The sequence below is a fragment of the Podarcis muralis genome, chromosome 9 (genome assembly GCF_964188315.1).
Source record: "Podarcis muralis chromosome 9, rPodMur119.hap1.1, whole genome shotgun sequence".
NCBI classification, from domain to species: domain Eukaryota; kingdom Metazoa; phylum Chordata; class Lepidosauria; order Squamata; family Lacertidae; genus Podarcis; species Podarcis muralis.
This window is the reverse complement of record NC_135663.1, coordinates 40,041,349-40,064,172: the sequence shown is the minus strand read 5'-3', so window position 1 is coordinate 40,064,172 and position 22,824 is coordinate 40,041,349. Positions and strand designations below refer to the sequence as shown.

Here is a 22,824-nt window from a genome sequence, read left to right as displayed (position 1 = left end):
CTCTTAGTAAGCAGTGACAATAGCCAAGATCCATTGATCCCTGGGCATGTACCTCCAGATGGTGGAGATGTCAGGCACTATCCTGGCACCCAGGCATCTTCACTTAGTTGCAAGTGGGCAACAGTCGGGTACAAAATGCACCCGGCACCTTGCTAATTTTGAACACCATAACTATTGATAACAAGACCCTAAGTTTCCTGATAAATTACTGTTGGTGTTTATCTGAGAATGTACAAACATTACAAAAGTCCCACTTGTTACAATATGCTGTTTATAACTAAAACATGAATACTAAGTTTTATTTTATTTTAATTAGATGTTTCTAGTGCAAGTCCAGTCTTATATAAAGAACAACCCCTTCTGAATATTTGCCAAAGCAAGGAGTACATGATTAAGTGAAAACGTATGCATATAGTACGGCCTGAACTGTCATTACAGGAGCTGTATCTGCTATCTAATCTGTTCTCAAATGTTTTCCTGAATGTACTTTCATTGACCCCTAGAACAGCAATTTCATTGGCTAACTGGTAAACCCATATTTAGATGCAAGGGAATCCTTTATAATTTTTATAAGATGTGTTAAAAGATACCAGATCACTATGTTAAAGGGAGGGGCAAACATAAGCCCCCAGGGGGGTCATATCATACTATCAATTTTGAAGTTACCACATGAAATAGATAAAAGTACACCATCTCCTTGGGTGGGTACTAACTTGAGGCATATTCTCTCTTTTGCAAGCATCTACCTATCAGACCCTCTTAGTGAGCTGTGCATTCAGATATTGAAGAGGATGCAACAGGCAAGGTGAAAAGAGCTCTCTGTTCAGCAAGCATTACTTTTTCCACACTCTACCAACAAATTTCTCCCTTTTGCTTACTGATTCATGCAACATGCTTTCTTGAACACTTGCCCTCAGATGTTTCAAGCAAGTACTGTATTTAGCAGGAAGCCTCAGGAACTAATAAGCACCCACCCTTTGGAAGTGCTCAAAAATCCAGGAAGACAAGCAAGGACAAAAGTTAAAACCTGTTAAAGTGTTGCTCAGCACATGGCAATTATCATCTGTGCTTTTACATGTAAATGCCACATTTTTATCACTCCTAAATCCTGTTTGGCATTCCTGACAACCATCACCTCATTCTGGGGCTTGGCTCTGCTCTTACTTAAAAGGCATGCCAGCATATTTCCACATTTTCATTACTCTACAGTCCTGAGACTTGAGCATCTTTGCAACCTCATGCCTCCTGACCTGAAGTCATATATAAAGTTTAGTTATACAGATGACCAAGATTAAGCACTTGATATAAACTAAAATTACACTCAGTGCAATGTTGATAGCTCATTTCTATTAAAGATGTTAAACAGATTGTAACTTGATTCAACCTGAAAGTGAATACACTAGTTCTTTCCCTTCCTTTGAAGCCAAACTTGCAAGACACGTGCATTGGACTGAAAGCTCAAGCTACAATTTTCATCATGTTTCTCAGTCTTGAAACAGAGCTCAAAGGCTCTTTCTTCATCATCATCTTTTATCTGAGGTGTTCGATTTCCATTCTTTTTGGATAACCAGCTGCTCATAGATTTATTAAGCGTCATATCTCCTGATATTCTTCAAGAGTCATTAAGTGAATCCCACTTTTATCCCATATTTTATGAATGTACGAGAGACAGGGCAGTCTAATAACTGAGTTATTTGAATGTAGAAAAAAGTGACTTTTGAAGGAAGGATCTATAGACAGAAAACCAGATTCTGCTATTTTAAGCTCAAACATCTCTAGTCTACATAGATTTTTCAATTCAGCATAAAAGTTATGTATTCTTCTAGATAGGAAAAATCTGGAATTATAATTTACCCCAACACACATTAATCTTTTAAAGTCTCTTAAGTTTGTCATCTGCACAAGAGAAACACAGTGGTACCTCTAGTTACAAACTTAATTCGTTCTGGAGGTCCGTTCTTAACCTGAAACTGTTCTTAAGTAGAGGCGAGCTTTCGCTAATGGGGCCTCTTGCTGCCGCTGTGCCGCCAGCACATGATTTCCGTTCTCATCCTGGGGCAAAGTTCTCAGCTCGAGGTAACTCTTCGAGGTTAGTGGAGTTTGTAACCTGAAGCATTTGTAACCTGAGGTGTTTGTAACTCAAGGTACCACTGCATTTTGAAATGAAATTCCAAGATGTCTTCTCTTCCAATCATCTCCCCTTCCCCAACCCTTTTGACCAATATCCTTCTTCCTCACTAGCAATGTAAAGTAATATCCACATTCAGCACTACACTACACTCCATTCATTAGGACAGTGTGTGTGTATATGTACATATACACATACACAGGGTGTATATGTATGTATACACCTATATTCTACTTATATTTGAAGAGCACTCAGTTTTCCTCATCTGCATGGGAATAATTTACTATTATACTCTTGTTGAGTAAAAACTTCCCATTTCTTTCACCTGGCACAAGATGATAGTCCAATAATTGTCATTTGGCAATTCACTTTTAAACTGCTTTTTCCACAATTTGAAAAAGTAGATTTCACAGCACTTCGACCCTTGCATGCCTGTTTTGGATTCATCTTTATGAACAAGTCTGAAATCAAACAAAAACCCTCTAGAGCAGGGGTAGTCAACCTTTTTATACCTACCGCCCACTAATGCATCTTTCTTGATGGTAAAATTCCCTTACCACCCACCAGAGCTCAATGAAAGAAGGATTCGGCTTGTGCCGTAGAACCCCCTACCGCCCACCTAGAATCCTGAAATGCCCACTAGTGGGTGGTAGGGACCAGGTTGATAACCCCAGCTCTAGAGCCATAGATAAAAATCACAACACAGATAAAGAAATAATATTGGGGCATCAACAAAGACTTGTATAATCCTTTCTCAATGGGGTCACTATTCTTTTGGGCCCCATGATCACATCTGGAATTTTGAAAAGGTGTCATAGCACCTCAGTCCCTCTGGTTCATTCTTCCCCCTCTCCCTCCCTTGTCACTTGTCCAAAACAGAAATACACAATATGTGGTTGTGTGTGCACACATTCTTCAATTTCCACGAGATATGGATAAAAATCAGATGCAGCGGAATTAAATTGGATTGTCTTGAATTTGTGTGATTTCTCCAAAACACCAGCAAAATAAAGTTTATGCTGGTAGGCTGCAGAGTAAAAAATAATAATCAGATCCAGTGCTTGCCACAAAGACATCAATCCAAGGCACAGATCCACATGGATCTTCATGATTTTCACATAGGCTGACAAGAAAACCCATCACCAAATCACAGAACTCATATACTGGGTGGCCTACTGTTTAATAGGTGGAATCACTTGTAAAAATTATGAGGGATTATGTCGAGATATGCCTCAGATCCATGTTTTTTCATCACGGCAACACTGGAAAGCAGGCATAGTTTGCCTATGCCTGCTGTAAAGCATTCAGTCATTTGTGGTTCAGCTGTTCAACTGCTCTCTAGGGGCCTGTTCTCAGGATCGTAATAGTGGGAATCAAAAGCTTCCGATCAATTTCTGCTGCTTTCCAGTCACACTGAACCAGGCATACACATGCCTGCGCCACATGCTGAAGACAGCATGGAATGACGTTTAGTTTACCATCATAATTGTATACCAGTGTCTGGAAGTTGGTATGCCTACGATGCATCCTAATTAAATATGTGATCCCCCTCCAAACCACATGTTTAATCAGGGTTTCAAACTTTATTTGAACATGTAGTTGGGGAGGGGGGTAGAAGCATGCCCAATTGCCCAACTGCCCCTCCTGCTATGACAGCCCCAGATCACTCCAGGTGGCCTCAACCCAGGGCATTCAAGAGACTGCCTCAGCCTGCTCCATGGCAAATCCTGGATCAATCCAGTTTGGCCCGATTCGGGATTAGTCCGGAGCCCTAGTATTAATGGTACACCTGTCTTTACCCCAGCCTCTGTCTGCACTCATACAAATCCATAGTTTGGTTAAATATTACAGATACACAGTGATGGGCAAGCTAAACTGTGCCATGGGTCAACTTTGCATCCTTTGCCATAGAACAACCTGGTCTTCACTGCAGATTTTTACTTGGCAGGGGTTTAATCTAACCCAACAGTTTCACGCAAAATATTTAAATTCCTTCAGATCATCACATTTTGCTTACGTGCAGTATGTTTTCTGGTCTAAACCACTGAGCCTCTTGGGCTTGCCAACTGGAAGGTCGGCAGTTCACATCTGCACAACTAGATGAGCTCCTGTTGCTCTGTCCCAGCTTCTGTCAAGCTAGCAGTTCAAAAGCACACTATTGCAAGCATATAAATAGGTACTGCTGTGGCGGGAAGGTAAAATGGCATTTCTGTGCACTCCGGCTTCCGTCATGGTGTTCCGTTGCACCAGAAGTGGTTTAGTCATGCTGGCCACATGACCCAGAAAGCTGTCTGTGGACAAACGCTGGCTCCCTTGGCCTGAAAGTGAGATGAGCTCCACACCCCATAGTCGCCTTTGACTGGATGTAACCATCCAGGGGTCATTTACGTTTACCTTTTATGTATATATTGCTTTTCCATGGCAATGAAATAACTTGTTTTGAGACCTCAAACTATTTTCTGTGTGACAACACCATTAAACATTTATAGAACCACTGTGGAATAAAGTGGTTTGAGGTCAGCTATTAAAATCAACAAAAAAACTACAGGTAGCAACCTCTCTGCAGGAGGTGGACAAGAACTTGAAGTAACTTTTCAAATGTACACACAGCTATGATTAACACACTTAAGTATATACACCCACTTTGCTACCCTCCCTTTCAGTCTTACCAAATATGTGTATGTGTTTAGTCATAGTATACAAACTCCTTTACCAACTTGTAACAATCTGTAGTCAGACAGAAAGATGCTTCCAAGCAGATTTTTCTAAATGTGCTCCTAGAATTATCAGGTGGTTCTTGTTTAGTTCTATATGCATGAACTTGTCTTTTCTGCGAATTTCTACCAGAGACTGCATCATTATTTTCTTCTAATTGTGCTTGCACACTATCTTAGACATTTTTCCCAAACCACATGATGACGTCCCCACACAGACACGCAACCTAGCAAAACCTAACATTAGCAGTTTTCCAAAAGTCTGTCTAGATTGCATTTTCAACACAAAAGTAATGCTAAGAGGCAAAAGCTTCAAAAGGCACAGCCCAAACATATTAGCATATTATAAAAAGAGAACGATCAGTTTATAGAACATACACTCATGAATGATAAATAAGCAGCGGAACTGCTTATGATATACACAAGGTATCAAATTATTTTTTTCGAGAACACATAATTTGATAAAATATTTACACAAGGATATTTCCACAAAAATGCAGTGTTGTTTTATGGATTTAGTCTTCCTTATACATTTGTAATAATCTCCCATAAGTTATTTTAGAGGCATTTGCCACGAGATAAAAGTTAAATCGGTTTTAGTTTTTCAAGAAGAGCTAACATGTTCCTATCATGTGATGCTTTTCAGTAAACATGCTTAGGATTGCAAGTCCACGGAGCTCAAAGGAGCTGACTCACTAATGTGTGTGCTTAGGATTGCAACCCTAACGCCCGAACACAGTTTAGGATGCATGGCAGCAAATGTGCTGCCTACCAACTCTTCTGGCTACAATCCAAACAACTAACTTTATGAGGGTAATGGCACCATGCACCATTTTTATACAGCATTTCCTGAAAAGAAAGCCACTTCTGACACAAATATTTCTTTGCTGATGGAAGCCCTCCATGCATGCAGTGCCCAACCTCCAGGTTTTAGACTGCTTTTACTTCTTTCCACTGTACATAGCTAGTGGCCCAACCTCCTTATCCCTTTAATATTCACCAGCTCATTAGTACAGATCAAATAATAATAATAATAATAATAATAATAATAATAATAATAATAATAATAATAATTTTTTATTTATAGCCCGCCCTTCCCAGTTCAGAAAACTGGGCTCAAATTCAAATTCAAAACACTTAATTGATGCAACAATAAACAGCATAAAATGCAATATAAAATGTGAATAACTATAAATTCAGAATTCAAAAATCAATTTAGGGGGGAAAACCATCCAATAAACATTAGATGATCACCAGGGCTAGCTGGCTAAATTAGTCCTATTTGGGCCAGCGAGGAGACCAGGGGAGAATTAGCTGTGAGATCCCAGAGCAGGTAATCTTCATAAAAAGGGGAGGGGGAGGGAAGGAAGGGGAATGAAAGATCAGGCTAAGTTCAAATTGAAAGCCAGGTGGAATAGCTTTGTTTTACAGGCCCTGCAGAAGGAAGTTAAATCCTGCAGGGCCCTTGTTTCATGGGGCAGAGCATTCCACCAGGTCGGAGCCATCACTGAGAAGGCCCTGGCCCTGGTGGAGGATAATCTGACTTCCTTAGTGTGCATTCACTAAGCAACCTCAATTTTCCTGAATGAAGAAATGAATTATGTGCAAACAGATCTAACAAGTAGCCAAGACAAAGACCTTAAGCACACCAGAAACATGTGTGCCCATACTGACTCAGGAAGGTTCGTTGCTCCAGGTACTAGGGTCACCTCCACTGCCTCAAAGTCAGAAGAAAAGAAGTGAGCTGCAGACTACAGAGTCATGCATTAAGAAAAATACCACCACTCTCACATATTCTGTGTCAAACAATGCAAATGCCACGCGCAAAATAATGCAATAAAACAAACCTGCTTTAGTTTATCTGTTTTACACTGCCTCAAATTAAAAAAATTAAATGAATCAAGATGGGTAAAGCACCCCTTCCCAGCAGAGAAACTAACTATAGACTGGTGCTGGAATCTTACTTCATCACTAGTGACAAGATTATATCCTCCACTGCACCTGAGACAGCAGGATAGTGTGGGGGTTTTTTGGTAGGAGGGGCGGGCAGGACAGACCAAGTTGCAAAAAAAGAGTCTCCACCCACCAACAGACAGGAATAGCTAGGGGGGAGACTTTGGAGAAACAGCCAGGGGAGCTTCCTGCAATACCACCATTCCAACATGTGCCGCCTGAGGTGTCACTTCACTATGCCCAATGGTAGGGCCACTCTTGATTTACTGGGTGCTATCATAGATCCATTACAAGCCTCTACCTCCCACCTTCAGCTCTGGCAGCTGGGATGAAGAGGTGGAGGCATGAGGGCTCCTAAACACGAGTCAGGCATAGAGGCAGAACCAGCTTCTGCCTCTCCCTTCCAGCTCTGAGCACCTGTTTGCACAGAGGCACAGCAAAACAGTTCACCTCTCCCTTCCGATGCTGGAAGCTTGGAGCTCGAATGGTGGAGGCACCAAGGAACAAAGAACCTCAGTGCACTCCAGCTCTGAACTTTTGGGACTTTGAGGAGCAGGAGCTGCATTTCAGGCAAGCCTCTACCCGGTAAAGAGAGTGTGTTCTGGTAACAAAGCATAGAGTCCACTCAAGCTCTAACAAATAAAAAACTAGTGGGAATTCTGGACAGCACAAGTTCTGAGACACTGTCCAAGTTTTTCATGAGAGATAGGGGCTTGCCCTTTTCATGAGAGCAGATGTATCTGAACCACACACTAATATACAAAGTCCCAACGATCCTTAAATACTTCAGGCAATGTCAAATTACAAATACATTAACCCCATCTCATTGCATCTTGATCTACAGACACCTTCAACCATCAATTTTGAGCGACACACAAATTTAGGCTCTAGCTACAGGTAAAGAGTAGTGTGCAGATTTAATAAACAAACATTTTTCCCGATAGGAATAAGGCTACAGCACAAGAACAGTCGGCAAGGGAAACGAAGGCAAGAAGTTCCATAGCAACTTCTTCCAACACATAAGGTTTTCTTTAGCGAAGAGGAAGTACGCTCACACTTACCTCTTGTTTAGTATCTTTAAAGGACCTCCTTAAAGTTTTGGTTTTGGAACCTCGGGGTGGCGTCTCTTCTTGCTGGCCAAAGAACTCCTCCATTGTCTTTGTGTCAATCTGATAATTCTGTTTAGCACCAATAGTCCAGATATTGTTTTTGCCACGGACTTGTTCTTCAGGTATAGTTTTCCAGAAGAAGCTTCGTAGTCTCTTTTTCTTGCTCTGGTGGCCATGCCCATTTACCAGCTGTGGCAGTGGAGGTCTGCTCAGTGCTAGAGGTGGAGGGGGTGGAGGAGGTGGCACCACTTCTAGTGAAGAAAATCCAGCTTCTGCGGGGGGACATGGTAGAGGTGGTGGCGGTGGTGGTGCTGGAGGCAGTTGTTCTTCTGGTTCTGTCGTATCTCCAATCATTAATCCAGCTTCAACTGAAATAGCTCCATTTTCTTTGTCATTGACCAAAGAGACACAATTCATAACGTGCATTTTACAGCCTCTCTCTCTATGAGAGAGAGAGACTTACTTCCTCAGATGTGCATGGAGCAGCAAACACACAGCGGCAACTTATTATCTGCACACCAGAACTGTTAATTTACCATCAGCGATGGGGAATGCAGGAAATCAGTCATTTCTCAGAAACCTGCAACAAAATAATAGCAGAGAGAAACAAAATTAGACTGGATATGCTGAGTAGCATGGTTGAAGCATCAATTTGTAGGCTGTGTGCAAATAGGATGACCAATCCAGACACACCAATTAGTAGCCCCACCCTATGGCTCTTGGGCTCTAGGAGACACCTCAGTGCCATGTTTGTAAACAACAGAGGCAAGGACCATTGCTTTAAACCTTCATGCCCAAGGCTTGTTAGCCTAGTCTTTGAGTGTACATACTATGATCCAAAGGAGGAGGTCATGCACATGAGAGATGTCCATGATTTTACTGAAGTAGTTCCATTCCTAATGGGTCAATGTGCTGTTGAAACACCAAAGGACCTTGCCTCTTTGGCAGTAAAATTGAGCAATGAAATCAAGACCCTACAAATGAAGGCGGCACCTTAATGAAGGAGACAGCCATGACAATCCACAGGGATACTCAAAGAGGTTTATTATGCAACCAGTGTTAGGACATTGTTACTTATTTTTCAGAAACATAGGGAACTACCTTACACTGAATCAGACCATTGGTCCATCTAGTTCAGTACTGTCTACAGCAGGCACCCCCAAACTTGGCCCTCCAGATGTTTTGGGACTACAACTCCCACCATCCCTAGCTAACAGGACCAGTGGTCAGGGATGATGGGAATTGTAGTCCCAAAACATCTGGAGGGCTGAGTGTGGGGGTGCCTGGTCTACACTGACTGGCAACTGCTCTCCAGAGTTTCCGGCAGGGATGCTCTTCCAGCCCTACCTGGAGATGTCAGAGATTGCACCAGGGACCTCTTGCATTCAAGGCAGATGCTCTACCACTGAGCTAACATGGGATGTTAATTACATATAGAGCTTCGCAAAAGGACAAGTATTATTCATTCCATTAACTGAGTAAATATAAAATTTATTTTAGCCTAGGCCTCGGCCCAGTATACCTGAAGGAGTGTCTCCACCCCCATCGCTCAGCCCAGACACTGAGGTCCAGCTTCGAGGGCTTTCTGGCGGTTCCCTCACTGCAAGAAGCAAAGTTGCAGGGAACCAGGCAGAGGGCCTTCTCGGTAGTGGCGCTTGCCCTGTGGAATGCCCTCCCATCAGATGTCAAGGGAATAAACAACTATCCGACTTTTAGAAGACATCCAAGGCAATCCTGTTTAGGGAAGTTTTTAATGTTTTAAGTTTTATTCTGTTTTTAATGTTCTGTTGAAAGCCACCCAGAGTGGCTGGGGAAACCCAGCCATATGGGCGGGGTAGAAATAATTTATTATTCTTCCTCCTCTTCTTCTTCTTACTGTATTGCTATAGCCTGTACTTCAAAAATTAAGACAGATCTCCATTTACCTAATGAGTGAAAATTTGATACTGTCTAACACTTTTATTTCGTATTTCCACTTGAAATGCAGCTTCCTTGTTTTAAATGCAACACAAAGGTAATCCGAACGCTTAACAGCAACTTTTATGATAACTAGATCTGCACTAGCTTAATGAAAAAAATATTGAGGTAGTCTTCTCAAACTCATCATACCAACACTTAAAACCTTGTTATAACTGCATTAAAAACAAAAAGTTAATTGTAGACCTTGGACTCATCACTTCATCATCACTGCTTATCATTTACATTTCTTTCATATCATTAATATCACGAGTATGGATGCCAAGCTACAGTAGGAAGGCATGCTTTACATATTGCATAGTACTATCTAACATTGTTATCCTTAAGCATGCAAGACTCTCCACAAAAGCTTGCCATGGGAACTTGATGACTAATAATAATAGAACAATGCGCCAAACATTTATTTAATTGCATTGGAATTGTTTACCAATTTAGTCATTTCACCTTGCTCAGAGTAACATTTCTATGGAACAGCAAGTTTAGAATTATCCTGAACTGAGTGTAGAAGTCAAGGCTTCCTATGAAAGATATGTACCTATAAGAAGCCTCAGTTTTCAAACTCTGAGAAATTAATATGAAATCTTGTGAACTGCCAACTTTCTGGAGTCACGTGTTTACCAACTGTAATCCTCATTTTTAAAATTCAGATTTTAAAGGAGAAGTCTGTACACAGCCATAGTCACACTGACTTTCCGAACCACTGCCCGTAGCAGGACCTGAAACATATATTTAACCAAATGCCATTTTTCCTGCCTTAGAAAATGGTTCTCTATTACAAAACAGATTAAAAAACACCTAATTGTGTAGTGTTTTCATTATAAAGATTAAAACTAGCTATTTAATTAAAATGTAACAAAGTATACAAAGAAAATTATCACACCCCTCTATCACCATGGCAATAAAAGGAAATGCTAATAAACTGTCCAAATGTAACATAGAGATTCTGTACAATGGACTAATTTTTAATTCATTCAAAGTATTTGTATGGCACTTTTCAGAGCCATGCTCTCACAACACAATGTACACAAGATGTACTGTTTAAGACACATCAGAATGGTACACATTGCTATCTATGTGAAAGCTTCCCTGAATCACATAAACCATGTACACTAAGGTGGTTAATTTGTGGTGCTACAGATGTTGCTGGACTACAACTCCCATCATTCCCTACCACTGGGCATGCTAGCTGAGTGCTGGTGGAAGTTGGAGTATCACAATGTCTGGAGGGCCACAGGTTAGCCACCCAATTTGTACCCTTGGGGAAGGGGAGCATTGAAAAGAGAGCCTGCACTATAGTGGGGTCCAGTATACTTCAATTATTCAGAAGAGAGGTCTGTAACTGTGGTGCCTCCACTGAGAAGGCCGCTTCTGTCATGCTAGACAACCTAACCCTTTACTGGTGGGCACAAGAGCATTTAAAATAATAAACTAGTTAGAAATGCCTAGTATATTTTTCATTCTAAATGTAATAGGCAGTTTATTGCAGAAGCCATGGTCTTAATCTTAAAACCCACAAACTAAGAGTATTAACCATTTTGTAAAATTACGTAATATAATTGTTGAAGACCAAATTCTGGATATTGGATGAACCAAGGATCCACAAGAGAGCAGCCCAACAGTCCAACCACCTGTTGGCAAAACTACGTAATGAAATTCAGCAGCACTGGGTTTAAAAAATAATAATTCCATGGACACACTTCAATGCTTAGACTGCTACTGCAAAGTCAGTAAAATAAATGATCCAATGTGGAGAGGAAGATGTGTACCTTAAACTCAACATATGTGCAAAGCTAAGAATTTACATAGGCAAACCTGTATGTCCAGATTGCCTCATACGACTTTAATGGGAACTTTAAAAGCTGGGACAACAACCATATAATTGTACTGCCGTCATCCAGCAAGTAAAGACGGCATTGGAAGCAAATACGTATTTTTAAATTTAGTCTTTTATGGTTTTGAAATCTGAATCATCCTAAAGTGTAAATTCATTCTCTTTTTTAAAAAACAACAACTACTTTATTCTCAGTCTTTACCAATGCTTTGGTGAAACCGTATCTAATTCAAATGATGAAGCAAAAGAATCAGATAAGGAAGAGGGCTTAACCAGGGATGTGGTAAACAGCACAACTGCATTACAGGAACACTACAACATTTGAAAACAGTGAACAGAAAAAGGTGAATGGAAAACCTACAAGAAAACAAATGTAGCAGAATTGGTAGAAAGGAAGCAAAACCAGGCAGTTGCTAAGAACAGAAATTTTAGCAACCAATTACCCTACTTGCATTCCCTAAACGTGTGTAGAGAAACATACAAAAGTTGCTAAATATTTTCATTTTCGTAACATGCAGATGGGATATCAGACACAGTTATGGCAGAAAAAGGACACATATTCTTAATTTCTAAACTGCCTTTCCTCCCATGGGATCCCAGGGTGATTTATAGACAAAACACACATAAAACAACCAGTTCTAAAAACAAGAGTATTAAACTATATCCATCAGCCAAAACAATTTCCATAACACAGCAATAAAAAAAAGACTAACTTTGAGGCTCAATATCGCTATCATTACCCGCAAACCCAAGTGACCAGTTGTGTCTTCAGTGGATACTGGGATGATACTGGGAAGTTGTCACTGAGAAGGACAAACTAGGTTCCACAGAGAAGGAATTCCACTGCTACAGAGAATGCCCTTTCTTGTGTCACCATATAATGGCCAGATAGGTTTCAGATACATCCAATGAACCACGTTTTAAAGATGCGTGAAAGGTACAACTTAAACAAAAAAACCAGGCAAGGAAAACTAACACTGTGGTCAATAGTACTGGACTTGGAACTACACAGAACAGGTTTAAACCTTAGATGAGCATGAGACTTGTTGAATAACCTTAGGACAAGTCACCTAAGAACCTCACTCCTAGCCTCAGTTTTTGAGTTTCATAAAATGGGAGTAGTAATTATCTATATGGCTGTTGTGAGACTAAGTGAACTGAATAAGGGCCCATTCATGCTTGATGCAGCAGGTTTTTGGTGCCATAGTAAGTATTATGGTGTGACACATAACTATGCAGTTGTGGCCATCAGGACATCCAGGTGCATGTCTACTAGATGTTTAGGAACATGCAAGCCATACTTTAGATCATTTCCCCCTGCATATAGCATATAGCAAATGTTTGCTATGACTGTCTCTAAGTGATTGACAATACCACTACAGAGTTTTTCTTGTATGCTTGCTCCTTTCCTTTGAAGAAAGCTATTGGAATAGCTCAGTCAGTAGAGCATCAGACACTTAATCTGAGAGTTGTGGATTCAAGCCCCATGTTGGGCAAAAAATATTTCTGCACTGCAAGGAGTTGGACTAGATGACCCTCGTGGTCCATTCCAACTCTACATTTCTATGATTCTATTGAATGGTGACACTTCTCTCTATTAGTGTCCAATTTTATCATTTAATTTTATCATTAAAGCAAGGGCAAAGCAATTTACGTTAATTTAAAGATGAAAACACAATCTGTAAATCAAGTCTGCTATATGCTAGGTTGCATCTCAGTGGCAGAGTTTACTACACTACACTACACTACACTACACTACACTACACTACACTACACTACACTACACACTACACACATACAATATTTTATTAGAGGGGAAAATGTAAGTTTATCAAAGCAGTTTCTTCCCCTTGATAGTTTGGGGGAAAACATTTTACTATACTGGCACATGGCGCTTCCTTCCACAAGTATGAGCTACTAGGATAAAATACTGAAAACTTAATATATCTTTCCACAGTAGTTAGCAGATTCCTGATTTTAGCTTTTTAAATATGGTTTTTATTGTATAGGTTTTTTGCACTATTGTTCTAACCTAGTCTGATGTTTATGAATAGAGGTATATAAATATTTTTATAATTTTTTTTACAAAACAACAACAACACCACACAACACAACAGTGTTGTTGTGCAAAGATGCACAACAGTTGGCTTTTTTCAGTGTCTAAAGGTACACAGAGCCAAGTTACTAAACTGATGGTAACCAGGAACCAGTTAACAGACCTGAAGTAGGATCCTTATCCTGTAACTTGTTAGATCTAAAAAATCAGCTTCAATACATGATGAAATATGGATTACAAGGTCCAAGAAATGGTTTTGAGGCATACGGTGAAATTAAAACCATGCTGGGCAAAAAAAAGGCATATTAGCAGGGGTTTTACTCAACTGTGCATAACAGACATAGGATAATAAGATCACAAGCAAGTCTTGGAAAAGAAAAAGCTTACAGCAGAAAGAGCACAATTACTATTCTGCATTAGCACAACAATGTAGTTCTTTGTTACAGGAATATTGAAAGATTACTAAAACTTCCTGGGAGTGGGGGAGACAGAATGAAGATGTTGGATTAAAGGTAAATACATCCTGGACAAAGATCATCTATAAGAACAGAGGTTTATTTTGGATTGCTGGGATATTTAAAAAATGAGTTTGATTCTTTAGATTATGCAATAATTATAATGAAATATATCAAGGATTTGCCGGCATGGCAAGTGGCTTCAGAAGCTATTCAAGACACCCACAGAAATGGATATTTTCCCTTATTCTGGCTATTCTCCATGGCTGCAACTCATTTTTTCTTTGCAAGTCACACAGTGTTGGTTTTTTTAATGCAATTCCCAGTCACTGCAAATTTGCATGGGTTTGTGCCCAATTGCTGAAGGGTGCTGGTACTTAACCATCAGCTCTAAAATATGTTTTGAAGAATCACGTTGCTTTTTAAATGAGATTACTGTCATTGTTCCAAGACTGGCTTCTTTGATCTACAACTGATGCATTCAAAAACAGAGCAGGGGTGCTTGACAACACGCTACTTAATTGAGAAAATCCGTAGAGTGGTTAAGAGAAAGACATCTAACTTAGGACATTTTGTTGCAACAGGGAGGACTGAATTGAAGTTACCTTCCACACTAGACCGTCTAGCTTTCAACATGTGCATTAATAAGTAACCACTCTAAATGTATCACACACATACATAACATTCACAGAAGCCCAGTAATCCCAAATTACATCTCATGTGCAAGATAAGAATGAATGCTACAAATTATTCTCTGCTCTGTCCATCAGTAAAGGAAGCAGGTGATGGATGATCTAAAAGGAAGTGATTAATACATTCCTAATACTGCACTGATGTGCAGAATGAATAGATGCAAGAGGTTGAGGAAGGAGATTCCTTTATAGTCAAGAGGAGAAGACACAAAACACGCCTCCTGAGCAGCATCATAGAGTGGCAAAGACGTTGGGAAGTGGCAAGAGAAGCCACTGCTTTGTTTAATAATTCTATTCTACACATCACTTTGATGCAAGTTTTACAAACTGAATTGAAAACTGCCTTCTATGTACATAATTTTATGATAGAATTGTGAAAGAATTCTCTCTGAAGCTCCTCTGCCCCCACAAGAGCTGAGAAACAGCAAGGTGCGAAAGAAGATATCTACATACCATGAGCTTTCAGTGGTTATTTGGGCACCATGCACAATTTGCAGTAAGTTCTTTCTGCAGTATTGCAGCCTTTTTTCTTGGCAAAACTAGAGAATTGCCAGGTTTTTCGAAATGTTAAGTTAAGGTAGTAGTGAAATCACACATGCAAGATATCCACAGATAGGCTTCACCATCTCCCTCACCAAAGACACACCATTCGGACAAGCAGCACGGCAAATGGTAGTGGCTCCCATACATATGGATTTGCTATGATCACACGCCTAACACTATTTCACATGTTACTTTCTTTTTCCTCAGGTATTGTGTGACCACCCTCAGAGGAGAAGACTAGAAGACATAACCTATTCTATTTTAAGATAGACACCAATATAGGTTTTATATAGCTTCTTTGACACATTTACATCTCTGACCCACTCCAGCTTTTTTTGGAATAGGACAGGAATAATAGGATTGTAGAATTGGAAGGGACCTTGAGGATCATCTAGTCCAACCCTCTGCAATGCAGGAATATGCAGTTGCCCCATATGGGGATCGAACCTGCGACCTTGGTGTCATCAGCACCATGCTCTAACCAACTGAGCTGTCCAGTTGTCAAATCCACCTAATGCCAGAATTTTCAAGGAAACCTAGAGTTTATAATAAAAATGAATTTAAGCAGACACAGATGAAAATCTGACTTTGGTATTTCAATTCCAGATTCTGTAGCCAATTTTAGATTTGAGTAGGCTTCTCCTGGTAAAATGTTTCAGAGAACAAAATTTAATATTAAAACAGTACAACCCAATAATTTTGCTTCCAGAACTATATTTGAAGTATCATATTTCAGTTCAATTCAGGTTTGTTACAGGCACGTTTCTTAGTCTTGCTGAAGGTTCGCTTTAGATAAAACACCCAATTTTTGTTTATTGCAGGGTGTGTGTGTGTGTGTGTATACACACACACACACACACACACACACACACAAACATGCACGCACACTGTTGTGTCAGTTGTATCTGCTTTAGGCAAGGGTGTACTTCATTGTGGCACAGCACGGAAACCCAACAATTGGAGAAGGAATTATATGGTTTTATTTTGATGCTCTTGTTTTACCCAAGGTCTACCTTAAGGCAAATTCACCATACAGTCCCCAGCGATTCAGGAAAACGAGACTTATCAAACTACACAGCAGCCTGGAAAACTATTGCTCAATTTGCTTCAGCAGGTGTCTCCTACCCTGTAAGCAAGTACGAGAGTAAAACTGGAGGCTATTGCCACACACTTTGCTGCATGTGGGATAACAGCCTGAACAACCAGTCTGAAAGGAACTGGCGTTTCAATTCCAAGAGGTCTTAGGGTTGGTTCCCATACAACCCAGGTGTTCAGGTTACACAGGTGGGGTGCGGTAGTGAGCCTCACATAGGGCCCTGCTTTACATTAAAGGGTGTGAGTGAGTGCTGGGCAGCCAGGAAGGGGATGTGCATACCCAAGGCTCGCTCTCACAGCGCCATCATACATAGCATATACACACCTGTGTTCTGCACAAAAAAAGATACTCAGAGCTGCTTTGCAATGTAAAAGCTGATGCACAATGGCACAGTTAGGTAATTCTAAACTCTGGAGAGGAAGGGGGCACCTTTCAGTTGGTAACGTGTATCACTTCACACGCTTCAAAACCGTGGTGTGCTAGCTCGTGTGCTAGCTCTGCTATGTTTGGAGAGCCTCTAGGCTCCTCCTCCTCCTCCTTAGTGGGACCAAGGACCTCTGTACTGATGGAACCACACCAGGGGAACTTGAACACCTTGCTGCAAAAGTGACACGCAAGGCTGAGTGGAATCACAGAGTCATAGAATTGTAGAGTTGGAAGGGAACCTGAGGATCATCTAATCCAACCCCCTGAAATGCAGGAATATGCAGCTGGGGATAGAACCTGCAACCTTGGCATTATCAGCACCATACTCTAACCAACTGAGCTATCCATACATTTAAAGCACATGACTTTCCCCAGAGGAACCTGGAAACTGTGGCTTTGGGACACACACGACGGTTTCCTGCATTCTTTGAAGGAAAATATTTGCTTTAAATGTATGTTGTGTGCACAGCAAAGATCCCTTTGAGTACATTATACCAAAAGTGCTAAAGGAAGAAGACAACTGTGCAATGGAATGGTGCTGCTTATAATATGTAAGACCAATTTATACTTTATTATTTCATAGAGACAAGACTAATGGGAGAGAACAGCATTCCAGTCTACATCTAAAGCAAGTAGACCATCACCAGGTCTAGGCAACGAATTACAAATAGTTCATTCGTCTGGATCTGTCTGATAGTAATTAGCACCAGGGATCCATAGACAAATTGGGATTGCTCCAGAAATAAGCTACATTTGCCTTTTCACTATTTGTTTCTATTCTTCCAAACAAATGGGCTACCATTAAAATATCTGTAAAATAAAATAAAAGGTCTACAGCAATATTCAGCTGTATTCAATATAAAGTGAGCATAGGAGGCAGAGATCCTGCTATAAGCAATGAGTGCAGAATAGACTTCAAAATACCTGCTTACATATCAGAACTGTGATGCCTAAAGTTCCACATGTAGAACAGCCTTTCAATCGACTCAGTTCTCCAATGTAACATATCATCATTCATACAAAATTGGTAAAGAGAGCAACTAACCACAGATACTGCAGCAACTACTGTTATGCATTAGCAGGAGCTCACTGAATGGCACTTGAAATCCTACTCATTCCCAAAAAGAAACAAACACAAGCCTGTTTTGCTTAGCATAATAAAAGATATAGCCCAATCCTATACATTTAAACTGGGAACAAAGTCCATGTTATTTCCATGGAAAGGAATCTTTCCATGCAGTGCTAATGCTAATTGTTCCTTGCCAGCAATTCACATAATACCCCATTGCTCAGAAGCAAATCCATTGCTGGCAGTTTTCAGTTTGTCATTACCGAAAACCACAATATTGCACTAACCAGGTGAACATTACTTCTGGTAGCACAACTACTGAAAGCAAAGTGATGTGTGAATGTTATTGGCGATTTTGTTGCTGGCATCTACTGGCAGGCACCTGTAACCTCAGAGCACCCTCTTCTCAAATGTTGCTTTGCAAAATTGAATTTGCAAAGTTGGAGAGAATATCCTCCCCAGAAGCCTATGTACAATTCTCTTTAAAGAGGATACTGAGATATAATGACACACTGGTGTTCAACCTTAAGATACCTTCTGGAATAAAAGAGAGTTCTCTTAAAAGCAACACACTTTGTATAAATCAGACCAAAAGAAATGTTATAGTCCCAGCTCAAGCAATTAACCCAAATGTCCCTCTGGCTAGCAGCACAACATGCAATTTAAGGCTACTGGAGGTTGTAAAAAAGCATGTTTTTGCAACAGAAAAAAAATACACCCCACCCTTAAATATCTGAAAAACAATTTTAATTTCTCTTTTGCCTACTTGCAACCTGCACTTCACAAGCTAAAAGGCACCTCCTCCGTGCTAATAAAAGCAAAAGTGGAGGGGGCATGAACTGGGAAGAATAGAATTGTCTTGTCCACCCAAGACCACCCAAGAGGGGCTGGGCATGAAAATGCGACTACTAGTTGATCATTAAGAAAAAGGTTCACCTACGTTTGCCCCGGTCCTGGTTTGGTTAACAATCGTTGCCTGGATGCAACACTTGAAATTGGAAACTCCATTGTTAGCCAGTGTTTTATAGGGAGTGTGGTGTGATTTAAACAACAAAAAACCGAGACAGACTCTTCTCTCTGCTCCCCCCCCCTTTCAGATGAACGGCAACAAAAGTGTAAAACGCCCCTTCCCTCATCATCACCCTCCCCAACATTATTATTATTATTATTATTATTATTATTATTATTATTATTATTATTAAATTGCTTGTTTTCTTTCAGGGCGGATCCTGGAAGGGGGGGGGGGTTAGAAAGAAAGACAGAACAGGCCAATTAAAAATAACAAGCCCAGCGCCACGAGAGACCAAGTTGGCGGAGGGAGCTCCTCTTCTCTTCAGACGGGGCGAGGCGGCAGCACAGACCAGATTGCCGCCCCCTCGGGAGCCGCGGCGGCGAAGAGACCTCGGCCGCCGCCAGAGCAGCCCAGGCGGCGGACGCCCCGAATCCCCCCGCTGCCCCGTCCCAAGACCTCTGCCTCACGCCGGCTCAGGAGTTCCCACACTAGCTCCTTTCCCCGCGGGCGGCGGCGGCTTCCTCCTCTCCTCATACCCCTTCCTCGACGGGGTGTGAAAGAAAGCTCGCCTCCCCTCGTCCGCCCTCTCCGCAGCCCTATTGTTTTCTCGGCGCGCTCCCGGGGGGGGGGCTGTCCTTTTCGTCGCCCCCCCTCCCCACACGAGCTCCTCAGGCACCTTGCGGCAGCAGCGCCTGGCGGGAGGCGGCGGCTGCTGCTCCTCCAAGGTGGCCTCGGCGCTTTGTAATCAGATCTCGGCCGTTTTCCTCCCCTCACAGCCCGAGGGAAGCGCGCGAGGCTGGCCGGGCGGGGGGAGACAGAGCGGAGGGCGACTCCCCGGGAAAGGACACCCAGCGGCGGCTTCCCACCCTCAACTCTCGCCGCCAGCCGGCCAAGTCCTCTCACGTGCGCCGTCTCGCTCGCTCGCTCGCTCTGCCGGCCTCACCCCGCGCCCAACTTTATGGTTCCCAGGAAAAGAGCAATAAGAGCATCGCGTTTGGCAGCCTTAGGTCAGCCCTGAGGAGATAAGAGGCGGCCGGAATCAAAGGGTCACCAATACGCGGCGCATTTTAAAAGTGTGGAGGGCGGCGGGGGAGAGAGAGAGGTTTCTTCCTTCCCTCTCTATTTCGCTTCCACCTCACACTAATTGGAGCGGGGGAGAAGCAGCTACAGACTTCCAACTTCAGCAGAAAGAAAATGATCTTGCAGCGCCCGGAGAGCCGATGCTGCTGCTGCTGCTGCTGCGCTCCCTCTGCCCTTGCGAGGGCTGCTCAGCCTCCCCTCCCCTTTCACGCTCGCCAGCCCAGTCGCGCAACCCGGCGGGAGGAAAGCCGCACATCGCCTCCCCGGAACGCCAGCAAACATTGCTGCTGCCCTCGAGAAGGACCCAGCAGACCCCGAGCGAGCGAGGAGAAGTCTGGGAAGGAGATTCACCCGGGGGGCGCCGAGGATCCCCGGAGAGCCCGCCTGCCGCCGTCGAATCATAATTACAGGAGCCTCTGCCGGGGCTCAGCGATGAATCGGTCTTAAATGGGCCGTGGGGAGGGGAGGTTTCACGGCTTCTGTTATTCTAGAGGACCACAATAAAAAGCCGGGTCGTCCCTCGTCCAAGGCCCCGTGCCCGGATTTTAATTTCCCCCCGGACACCTACAGATCGGATTACTAGATTGCAGCGCCCAGGATGTCGCGCGGGGCGGGAGAGCTACCAGATCGCAATTTCGAGGAAAGCAGTGGTCCCACGGAAGATGCGCACCGAGGCACCCCTATGAAGCGGAGGGGTGGGCGGCGGGCGTGGGAAGCCCCCGCTTAGCAGCAAGGGGCTCGAGAACCTGTCCCTGGAAAGAGACACTGCCCCCCCCGACCCGTCTACGCGTCGCCTTCCCAGACGGAGCGGCTGCTGCTGCTGCTGCCTCGACTTACCCGGAGCCCCCAGCTGTGCGCGCGCTGCCCTCGGCCACCCGGGGCTCCTTCGCGGACGCCGGACTCGCTCTCGCTGCCTGTCCAACTCTTGCGAAGAGAGAGCTGCTGCGCCGCCGCCGCCTCGCCTGCTCTGCCTCCTCCCTTCGCTCTCACTGCGGCCCGCACCCGGGCGGAGGAGAGAGGCAGCACCGCGCAGGCGCGGCGTTAGGCGGGGCTGTTTCAGGTAACGCCACCAGCCTGTTCTCCGAGTCCGAAAGGCGCAGTCGCTGCTCCTGCTGGTGCTGGGGACACTCAGTCTATATAGGTTCTCTGATTCCTCCTCCCAGCCTCTCGGTTCGACCAGGCTCTCGTGGGAATGAATGGCCAAAGTTGAGAGGGAAGCCGGTGGTGCCCCGGATGCGAGCTGGGCGTTTTATACGGAGAGGACCTCCCATTGAACTCAATGGGGCTCACAGATCCTACACTGGGGAGGAATAGGTCCCCACTCAATGGACCCTTACAGATCCTGATTTGGGAGTGGGGGTCCCATTGAGCTCCATGGGGCTTGCTTCTGAGTAGACCAGACCACGTGTACAAGGGCCACTGAGGCGGGAAAGTACAGGGGGGGAGTTCTGGAGCAAAGCTGGGGTCACAACAGTCTCTATAGGGCAGTGATTGGTAAAGAGAACAGAACAAAAGAAGCAAGGCCCATTGTCTGCACACAAGCAAGCCTTTTTGCTGCTGCATGGCAGAAAAAGGTAAAAGGACCCCTGGACAGCAGCTAGGGCTGTTAGACAGAGTGAAGCAACCACCAATGGTGCCCTGTGCAATGCTACAATTCAGAGCCCCCTGCCTCTTGCACTCCATTCTACAGTATTGTTGTGGCGCACTCTGCAGAGCGGCACCCTGTGCAGCTGAACCAATTGCACTACCCTATAGCCGCCATTTGCGAACACCTTAGATGGCTGCTGGTTGTTGTTGTTTAGTCGTTTAGTCATGTCCGACTCTTCATGATCCCATGGACCAGAGCACGCCAGGCACTCCTGTCTTCCACTGCCTCCCGCAGTTTGGTCAGACTCATGTTTGTAGCTTCGAGAACACTGTCCAACTATCTCGTCCTCTGTTGTCCCCTTCTCCTTGTGCCCTCCATCTTTCCCAACATCAGGGTCTTTTCCAGGGAGTCTTCTCTTCTCCTGAGGTGGCCAAAGTACTGGAGCCTCAGCTTCACGACCTGTCTTTCCAGTGAGCACTCAGGGCTGATTTCCTTCAGAATGGATAGGTTTGATCTTCTTGCAGTCCGTGGGACTCTCAAGAGTCTCCTCCAGCACCATAATTCAAAAGCATCAATTCTTCGGCAATCAGCCTTCTGCTGCTGGTAGGCAGTTACTTTAGTGTTGCACAGGATGTTATTGAAATTTTTGGCCCCAAGGTCTGCCACTGCTGTGTCCCCCCCCCCCCCGCGCCATTAGTCTGTTGCATCAGGTGTGATATGGTAGAGAATGCTATCCCATTGCTAATGTTGAAGTAGGATTCAACTTTCAGACTAATTGGCTTCCGTAGCTAAGAATGTACTCTACATTGGAGAGTAAAATGTCTTGAGCTACACTTCTGAGAGTTTCTGTAAAGTTTTGAAGAGCAATTAGAATGTGACCGACAAAGGATAAGGTGAAGCTACGGTATACCCTGTTCTGCATTTATTCCCTTCACTGCAGTCCTTTTAATGCTGGATTTCACTAATGCAAACCGAAAATGGGATTCAGCACAGATTTACTGGAGAGGAGTCCACTTACATGCTAAAAGTCACTGAGATCCATGTGGGAATCTTTTTTCAGCTGGGTGCTTCATTCCATCTTCTGCAACGTTTCAT

General features: G+C 43.2%; 1 protein-coding gene across 2 annotated transcripts in view; it reads right to left on the bottom strand.

Moving 5' to 3' along the window:
• FHDC1 (FH2 domain containing 1) overlaps positions 1-21,173 on the bottom strand; it is a 48,884-nt gene extending 27,711 nt beyond the window's left edge. The window contains exons 1-2 of one of the 2 annotated variants that reach the window (XM_028743617.2): positions 20,979-21,173; positions 7,857-8,484 (exon numbers count right to left, since the gene is read on the bottom strand). In XM_028743617.2, the coding sequence (XP_028599450.2) occupies positions 7,857-8,330 (474 nt within the window). In that variant the 5' untranslated portion in view covers positions 8,331-8,484; positions 20,979-21,173. Of the gene's footprint in view, positions 1-7,856; positions 8,485-19,737; positions 20,208-20,978 lie in introns of those variants that run through there. The other variant, XM_028743618.2, reaches the window with a different exon arrangement.
• Positions 21,174-22,824: the final 1,651 nt, after the last annotated feature.